The sequence below is a fragment of the Zophobas morio genome, unplaced genomic scaffold, assembly GCF_036711695.1.
Source record: "Zophobas morio isolate AGI-343-1 ecotype UQ-CSIRO unplaced genomic scaffold, CSIRO_AGI_Zmor_V1 ptg000017l, whole genome shotgun sequence".
Taxonomy (NCBI): domain Eukaryota; kingdom Metazoa; phylum Arthropoda; class Insecta; order Coleoptera; family Tenebrionidae; genus Zophobas; species Zophobas morio.
In genome coordinates, this window is record NW_026972122.1 from 538,971 (window position 1) to 548,975 (window position 10,005).

Sequence of the window (10,005 nt, forward strand, 5' to 3'; positions counted from 1 at the left end):
AACGTCTGTTCCACGGTCACGAACAAACGGTACTTTGGTATTTCATCCTTCATTATTTTTCTATACTCTGCATTATATCTAGACTCCGATATTCTTCTTTCATACTCCTTGCCATTTCTCTCATTCTCTCTATTTTTTCACATGCATCATCCCTTTCCTTCATAATACTTGTTTCTTTCGTTCCAAACATGTTTTCCCCCTTCCTTTCTTATTTCTTTCCAACATTCTTGCAGTATTTTGCAATCACCTCTCTCACTAAACTTCTCTTCAAATCCAACCGCCCTTTTACCCGCTTCCACTCTCATTTTCTTCCTTTTTGTTTCTTCTCTCACTATATACCCCGGCGTATACTTTTCCAATCCCAATGTCCATTTCAAGTATTTTTCTTGCACTCTCTCTATTTCTTCATATTCCCTCCACCCCCAAATCTCAGCTCCATACATAAATACACTTTTGATCAAACTATCAAACATCATCATTCTTCTTTTATAGTCATGTCCAAATTTTCTCTCTCCTATTCCCCATACTATTCCTATCACTTTGTTCGCTTTTCGGACCATTTCTTGAATATGCGCTCTATTTGAATTATTGGCCTTTAATGTATATCCTAAGTACTGGAATTCTTTCCACCTGTTCAATCTTCTTCCCTCTGCATGCCCACTCTTCCTTCTCCTTTCTTACTTTCTTCCCAAACACCACCATTTTTGTTTTTCCACATTCATTTCCAATTCCTTTTTTTGTACGTACTTCTCGAAACTTTTAATCATTGTTTTCATTTCTTCTCTTTTCTTTGCCACAATCACCAAATCATCTGCGTACGCCAACTACCACACTTTCTCTTTGCCCACTACCACCCCTCCTGTCTGTGCTTTTCTGAACATTTCGTCTGTATCTCCTAGGTAAGCTGCAAACAATGCGGGGCTGAGTGGGCATCCCTGTCTCACTCCTCTATTTGTATAAAAACTCTCGCTCTCTATTCCATTCACTCTCACCTTATTTATTGTTTCTTCATATATTTCTTCCATTTTCGTTACCAGGTACGCATCTACTCCCTTTCTCCTCAAATATTCCCACATTTTCTCTCTATTCACGCTATCAAACGCTGCTTTTAAATCTATGAACAATGCGTACATTCGTCCACCCTCTTTCCTTATTTCTCTTTCCACTAAATGCCACAGGATGTACACATTGTCCATAGAACCTCTTCCTTTCCTAAACCCTGCATGACGGTCTCCTTTCGTAAGCTCTCATCTAGTATCAAAGCGTATACCTTGTACGCCATATTGAGCAAGGTGATCCCCCGGTAGTTCTTCACATCACTTTTTTGCCCCTTTTTAAATAACGGGATTATTATTACCTTCTCTCCACTGGCGACGAAACCCTTTTCCCTTCCAAGCTCGATCTACCACTTCCCATATCCTTTTTTTCACTCCTTCTGTCCCGGACATCCACGCTTCGTTCTGGATTCCATCCCCTGGACGAAAAGGACGAAAAAGGACGAAAAGGAAGAAAAGGACGAAAAGGACGAATAAGGACGAAAAAGGACGAAAAGGACGAAAAAGGACGAAGAGGATGACAAAGGACGAAAAGGTCGAAAAAGGACGAAAAAGGACGAAACGGACCAAAAAGGACGAATGAGGACGAAAAGGACGAAACAGGACGAAAACGAAAGAGGACGAAAAAGGACGAGAGGACCAATATCAATCAATCAATACTTTATTGGTGTTAAAAACTACAAATACAGATTTACACAAGTCAAACACATTAAATTAAACCAATAAGCTATCTATTAAAATTTCTACACTGAAGATAATTTTCAAAACTATAAAAACAATTCATAATAAGAAAAGTTTTGAGCTTTTTTTTAAATATATTAAAAGGCTTATTACGAAACTCTTCCGGTAACACATTAAAAAAATAAGGACGAAAAGGACGAAAAAGAACGAAGAAGACGAAAAGGACCAAAAAGGACGAAAAGGACCAAAAAGGACGTAAAGGACGAAAAAGGACGTAAAGGACGAAAAAGGACGAAAAGGACGGAAAGGACGAAAAAGGACGAAAAAGGACGAAAAGGACGAAAAAGGGCGAAAAGGACGAAAAGAACGAATAAGGACGAGAAAGGATGAAAAGGACCAAGAAGGACGAAAAAGGACGAAAAGGAGGAAAAGGACGAGAAGGACGAAAAAGACGAAAAAAGACGAAAAAGGACCAAAATGGACGAAAAGAACGAAACACGACGAAAAGCACGAAAAATACGAAAAAGGACGAAGAGTAAGAAAAGGACGGAAAGGACGAAAAGGGACGAAAAAGGACGAAAAGGGACGAAAAAGGACGAAAAGGACGAAAAGGACGAAAACGGACAAAGAGGATGAAAACGACGAAAAAGGACGAAAAAGACCAAAAAGTACGAATAAGGACCAAAAGGGACGAAAAGGGCGAAAAGGACGAAAACGACCAATAAGGACGACAAAGCCGAAAAAGGACGAAAAGGACGAAATGGACGAAAAGGACGAGAAAGGACGAGAAAGGACGAAATAGACGAAATAGACGAAAAGCACGGAAATGGTGAAAAAGGATGAAAAGGCGGAACAGGACGAAAACGACCAAAAAGGACTAAAAGGACGAAAAAGGACGAAAAGGACTAAAACGACCAAAAAGGACGAAAAAGGACAAAAAAGATGAAACAGGACGGAAAGGGCGAAAATCACGAAAAGGACCAAAAAAGACGAAAAGGACGAAAAAGGACGAAAAGGACGGAAATGGACGAAAAGGACGAAAAAGGACGGAAAGGACTAACAGGACGAAAAGGACCAAAAAGAACCCAAGAGGACGAAAAGGACGAAAAAGGACGAATAAGGACGAAAAGGACGAAAACGACCAATAAGGACGAAAAAGGACGAAAAAGGACGAAAAGGACGAAATGGACGAAAAGGACGAGAAAGGACGAAATGGACGAAAAGGACGGAAAGGGTGAAAAAGGACGAAAAGGCGAAACAGGGCGAAAAGGTGAAATAGGACGAAAAGGACGAAATAGGACGACACGGACGAAAAAAGAAGACAATGATGAAAAGAACGAAAAAGGACGGAGAGGACGAAAAGAACGACAACGATCAAAAAGGACGAAAAGCACGAGAAAAGGACGAAAAAGACGAAACAGGACGGAAAGGACAATAAGGACGACAAGGACGAACAGGACAAAAAGGACGAAGATAACGAAAAAGACGAAAAAGGTCCTTTTGGTCCTTTTGGTCCTTTTATTATTATGTATTTTTTTTATATTTTGTCCTGTAATTAGGGAAACCTGTGGGACAATAAACTTATTATTATTATTATTGAAAAAGGACGACAAAGGACGAAAAAGACGAAAAAGGACGACAAAGGACGAAAAAGACGAAAAAGAACGAAAAAGGACGAACAGGACGGAAGTGCACGAAAAAGACCAAAAAGGACGAAAATACGAAAAAGGACGAATAAGGACGGAAATGGACGAAAAAAGGACGCAAAGGATAAAAAGGACGAAAAAGAACGAAAAGGACTAAATCGACCAAGAAGGACGAAAAAAAAACAAAAACGATGAAACAGGACGGAAAGGGCGAAAAGCACGAAAAGGACCAAAAAGGATGAAAAGGACGAAAAAGGACAAAAAATTACGAAAAAGACGAACAGGACGAAAAGGACCAAGAAGGACCCAAGAGGACGAAAAGGACGAAAAAGGACGAAAAAGACCGAAAAATGAGGAAGAGGACGGAAATGAACGATAAGGACGAAAAGAACGAAAAAGGATGAAAAAGACCGAAAAAGGAGGAAAAGGACGGAAATGAACTATAAGGACGAAAAAGACGAAAAAGGACCAAACAGGACGAAAAGGACGAGAAAGCACGAAAAGGACCAAAAAGGACGAATCACGACGAAAAGGACGAAACCGGACGAAACGGACGAAAAAGGACGCAAAGGACGAAAAAGAACGAAACGGACGAAAAGAAACAAATAGTACGAAAACCACGAAAAAGGACGAAAAAGGACGGAAAGAAACAAATAGTACGAAAACCACGAAAAAGGACGAAAAAGACCGAAAAAGGAGGAAAAGGACGGAAATGAACGATAAGGACGAAAAAGACGAAAAAGAACCAAAAAGGACGAAAAGGACGAGAAAGCACGAAAAGGACCAAAAAAGACGAATCACGACGAAAAGGACGAAACAGGACGAAACGGACGAAAAAGGACGCAAAGGACGAAAAGGACGAATTAGGACGAAAATGGACGAAAAAGGACGATAAGGACGAAAAAGAACCAAAAAGGACGAAAAGGACGAGAAAGCACGAAAAGGACCAAAAAGGACGAATCACGACGAAAAGGACGAAACAGGACGAAACGGACCAAAAAGGACGCAAAGGACGAAAAGGACGAATTAGGACGAAAATGGACGAAAAAGGACGATAAGGACGAAAAAGAACGAAACGGACGAAAAGAAACAAATAGTACGAAAACCACGAAAAAGGACGAAAAAGGACGGAAAGGACGAAAAGGACGGAAATGGACGAAAAGGACGAAAAAGGACGAAAAGAGCGGAAATGGTCGATAAGGACGAAAAGGACCAAAAAGGACCAAAAAGGACGGAAAGGTGGAAAATGGACGGAAATGGACGAAAAGGACCAAAAAGGACTAAAAGGACGAAAAGGATGAAAAGGGCGAAAAAGAACGAAAAGGACTAAAACGACCAAGAAGGACGAAAAAGGACAAAAAGATGAAACAGGACAAAAAGGACGAAAAACACGAAAAGGACCAATAAGGACGAAAAGGACAAAAAAGGACGAAAAGGGCGGAAATGGACGAAGAGGACGAAAAGGACGAAAAAAGACGGAAAGGACGAACACAACGAAAAGGACCAAAAAGGACGAAAAGGACGAAAAAGGATGAAGAAGGACGAAATAGAATGAAAAGGACGGAAATGGATGATAAGGACGAAAAGGACGAAAGAGATCAAAAAGGAAGAATAAGGACGAAAAGGACGAAAAAAGACTAAAAGGACGAACAGGACGAAAAGGAACAAAGTGGACGAAAAAGTGCCTTTCCTCTCTTCAGTCTTTCAACCCGTCTTCCCATTTCATCTTCTGTTATTTCCGAACCTCTCCACATTTCTCCCGTCGTTGTGATTCCTTAATTTATTTTGCAGCATTTTGCCTCATAACCTCCCAATAATTCCATAAGGTGTCTTTTACATTCATGTATTTTTCTTTCACTCCTTCTGTCCTGATCTTCCACGCTTCGTTCGGGATTCCATCCCCTGGATGAAAAAGACGGAAAAGGACGAAAACGACCAAAAAGGACGAAAAAGACGAAAAAGGACGAAAAGGACGAAAAGGGACGAAAACTACGAAGAAGGACGAAAAGGATGAAAAGGACGGAAATGGACGAAAAGGATGAAAAGGACGAAAAGGATGAAAAGGACAGAAATGGACGAAAAGAATGAAAAGGACGAAAAGGACGAAAAGAACGAAAAAGGACGAAAAGAACGAGAAGGACCAAAAGGACGAAAAGGACGAAACAGGACGAAAAGGACGAAAAAGGACGAAAAGGAACAAAAAGGACGAAAAAGTGCCTTTCCTCTTTTCAGTCTTTCAATTTGTCTTCCTAAGTATTTCATCTTCTGTTATTTTCGAACCTCCACACATTTCTTCCGTCGTTGTGATTCCTTTATTTATTTTGCAGGATTTTTCCTCACAACCTCCCAATAACTCTTCTTTTGACTCCAGTCTTCCTTCTCCGTTCCTTGTTTATATATTTCCATACTTCTTCTTCGGTTTTCAGGGGCTTTATTGTCTTCTTTTCTTCTTCTCGTTTTTCTCTTTTTCTTTCTTCACATTTTCTCCCATAATTCTCTTTTGCTTTTAGGTACTCTTCTTTCCTTCTCCTGTTATTCTTTCATTTTCTTAATTTTTCCCTTGCTTTTCTCTTCAACTCACTACATTCTCCGTTCCATCCATTATCCCTCCCTTGCCATATGTATATCTTTCTTTTCTCCGTAGCTTCTACAATTAGGTTGCTCAGTTCTGCTATCATAGCTTCTATATCTTCTTTCACTTCTAATTTCTTTTTTACTAGTCTACTTCTGTATCTTTTAATTCTCTCTTCATCCCATATTCTTTTTTCTATTTCTTTTCTTTCGTTTCTTCTCTCTTGTTTCTCGTACTCTTACTCTTTTCCTTTGATTTTTATTTCTAGTGGCATGTGCTCTGATTCTATAATTGATTCTCCCCTAGCTCCTATGTATATACGTCCATTCTCCTTCTTCATCTCCTTCCTTGTTTCCATTCAAAATTTCCCATCCCATTTCTTCTATTATCTCTCACAATATTTTCCCTTCTTTGTTATTTGCTTTGTCTTTTGATCCCCTTTTCTCTCCCTTTTCTTTATCTATTATTCTTGTCACCTTATCGGCCAATCTTGCGTTAAAATCCCCACCTATAAGTATTTTTCATCTCCTTTTTCTTTTGTTTCTTTTTCTATGCTTATCTGGGTTTCCTCCATTTTCTTGCTATAAACGATTATTATTTCCTATCGATTGTTATCCAACTGTATTACTTTCTTCATTAGTCCGTTTTTATTATTACTTCCCTTTTCGAATTCTTGCATTTCTTTTCGAATTCCCATTACCCCTTTTTCTTTTCCTTTGTCGCCCCTTGACACTCCCACACATATTCTTGTGGTAGTGTCTTCCAATTTCTCCCAGTTTTCTCTTTATACCCATGTCTCACTAGTCCACCACATCAAATTTTCCCAAGTAGTCCCAGAACTCCTTTTCCTTTTTTCGCAACCCTTGGACATTCCAAAACAGTACCTTTTTCTACAGTTTTTTTTAAATACTATTCTTTTAGGTGTCCATTATAATAATAAAAAAAATATAATAATATTTACACTGAGTCATATGCAACTCTTTGCTGAACAACGGTATTACTGGTTGCCTATCTCCGTCGTCGACACTAAAATCACTAAAATTATGTTTATAAAGAAAAAGTCACTAAAGTTTCAAAAGTTACTGAAGCTACCAAATCCGGATATAAACATCGAATGTAGCTGATTTGTGTAAAAAATACTAAATTTTAAGCGAAAAAAGCAAATATTGAGCCAAACTTCAAATCTCCAATTTTGTATGACTGTAAAATCGACATCGTGCTTCAGAGCTTTGAGGTTATGTCACGTATGGAGCAAATGTGACTACAAAAATTTACTGCCTGCAGTTGTAGAATTTCAGGTGAGAATGATTGCTTTCATCGTACAATGAATTGTAAACAAATGAGTTTAGACCCATGCTTCTAAGGAGTCTGCTTCCAAAAATGTCCATCAGAGATAACCGTGAATCTTTTTTCAACTGTGAAAATGCAAACATTGAAGCGTACTATTGCAAGGGCTGCAACTTCCAAACTGAACTACAGCTGTTCTTCAAACAACACGTTAAAAAAGAAAACCAAGATATTGTTGTGAACGAGAAATGTGCCATCCAAAGCTATATTTGTAAAAAGTGCAACTTTGAAACCCACTTCGTCCTCAAATGGCTTCAACATGCTCTAGCTTGTATTGAAGACAACGAAAATCCCCAAATAATAAGCTCCAGTGAAAATGTGGAAAACAGCACTTTCACGCGGCCCTGTTGTGACCAATGTGGGCGCAAATTCAAGCACAAATATTCTCTAAAGCTGCACAAAATTTCAAGACACTTGAGCGATAATGAAATTCTTTGGCACCACTGTGCTACATGTTCATTCAAAAGTAAACACAAACGCAATTTAAGCAAACACATAAGTACGCAACATGTGGACGAACAGGATGTTAAATGGTACGAATGTGACAAGTGCCCGTTCAAAACAAAACACCAGTCATCTTTAAGCAGCCACGTACGCGCACTCCATCTGAACGTCAAATGGTACCAATGCAACCACTGCCCATACGAAACTAAACAAAACTCCTCCTTACACATGCACATAAAAGTGCATCATTTACGTAAACAAGAGATTAAATGGTATGAATGTGAGAAGTGTCCATACAAAGCTAAGCAGAGTTCCCATTTAAAACGTCACACGATTGCGCGACATTTAGATGAACGGGATATAAAATGGCACGAGTGCCAAAAGTGTCCATACAAATCTAAACTTAAGCAAGGTTTAAACAAACACATAAATGCACGCCATTTAAGTAGACACAATGTTAAATGGTATAAATGCAGAAAGTGTCCATTCGAATTTAAAACAAACAAGGAGTTAAAAAAACACATAAGTGTGCATAGTTTGGAAAATTATCAGTGGTTTGAGTGTGGAGAGTGTTCGTATAAATGTAAAAGAAACTTTCATTTGAAACGACACGTAAATGCGCGTCATTTGAATGAACAGGATGTTCAATGGCATGAATGTGAAAACTGTGCGTTCAAAACTAAACTAAAAGCGAACTTGAAAAGACACATTAAAAGGCGCCATTCGGGTTAATTGTGATTGTTTTTGTTAGGAATAAATGATTTGTAGGGTAAATATCAATAAATATAAACCACAAATATATTGTTTTATAAAATTTAAATAGAGTTTACTTAGCAAAATTTTGAGATGATGTCATTATGTTGTATAATTATACTGATACTGAGTCCGATATTGACATATTTAACTGTACAACTTTAGGTTTTTTTTTTCTTCTTACTAAATGTTACTCTATCTTTGTCCTGTAAATGGGCTTTTACCAGTTGGACATTTAAATAATAATAATAATAATAATAATAATCGTGTTATTAATGGGAATGAACAAACAAAATTTTAGTTAGCGTTCCACTGAACTGAAATACAACATAGGGTCGACCATAAACGGAAACGGGAAACCTACTTTTTCATATTCTAGAAGCTACGAAACGTAAAAAAATATGAAATTGGCCATGCTCGGGAATAAAATGTAAAGATCTATTTTATTTATTTTAAAATTGATCAAAAGTTATTTCCCTCGCCCCTGACGTACAAACAAGTTCAGTTTCTTAGATAAATTATAATTTTTTTTTAATAAAAGGGAAAAAAAGGGAGTCAAAAAAGCGACAAAAAGGTGAATAAAAGCCGTTAAAAAAGCAGATTAAAAAACGCGAAAATAATGCAAGGAAAAAGGCCACAAAATAATGTGAATGGAAAAAAGTTGTCAAAAAACACGAGCAAAAAAAAAGTTAAAAAAGAGCAAAAAAGCCACAAAATAACGCTAGAAAAAAGGCGATGCTGGCAAAAAAACAGCAGCCAAAAAGTTGAAAAAAAAGACGACAAAAAGGTCACAAAATAATGCGTGGCAAAAAGGTACCACTAAAAACAAAGCTACATGAAAAAAATGTGTAAAAAAAATAATACAAAAAAGTGGAAAAAAGCGACAAAAATGACGCTAAAAAAAAGAGAGCCAAAACAGTGACAACAAAAAAATTGATAAAACACGATCAAAAGAGACCAAGAAAGAATGCGAGAGAAAATTACGGGCAAAAAAGTCAGTAAAAAAATAGGCAAAAACCGCTTGCACAGAAAAAAGGCGACCAAAAAAAGGTGGACGACAAAGAGTGTCAAAAAAAAGGAAACAAAAACGCAGCTAAAAACAGTCAAAGAAGCGACATAAAAAAGAATAGAAAAAAAGCTACAAAATAAGTGACAAAAAAAGGAAATGAACAAATCCACAAAAAAGTGTCAAAAAAAAGGCGACAAAAAAACGCTGCAAAAAATTCCGCAAAAAAAACTCAATTAAAAAAAGACGTAAAAAAAATGGGATACAAAATGATATGAGGAAAAAAAAGAAGGCAAACACTGAAAAAAAGGTTTCAAAAAAATACAACAAAAAAGGTGTCAAAAAGGGATAAAAAAGAAGAGAGCTACGAAAAGGTGCCAGTAAAAATAAAAATGACACCGAAAACGACAAAAAGGAACAAAAACACAATATGAAAAAGGGTAGCAAAGAAGGCCACAAAATATTGTGAAGAAAAAACGTCAGAAAAAAAATAAGGCGACA

General features: G+C 37.5%; 1 protein-coding gene across 1 annotated transcript; it reads left to right on the forward strand.

Annotated features, from left to right (window-relative positions):
• Positions 1-7,037: 7,037 nt before the first annotated feature.
• LOC135130167 (zinc finger autosomal protein-like) lies at positions 7,038-8,530 on the forward strand. Its single transcript, XM_064057510.1, has 2 exons — positions 7,038-7,252; positions 7,304-8,530. The coding sequence occupies exon 2, from the start codon at positions 7,308-7,310 to the stop codon at positions 8,475-8,477; it is 1,170 nt and encodes a 389-aa protein (XP_063913580.1). The 5' UTR covers positions 7,038-7,252; positions 7,304-7,307; the 3' UTR covers positions 8,478-8,530.
• The last annotated feature ends 1,475 nt before the right edge of the window (positions 8,531-10,005 follow it).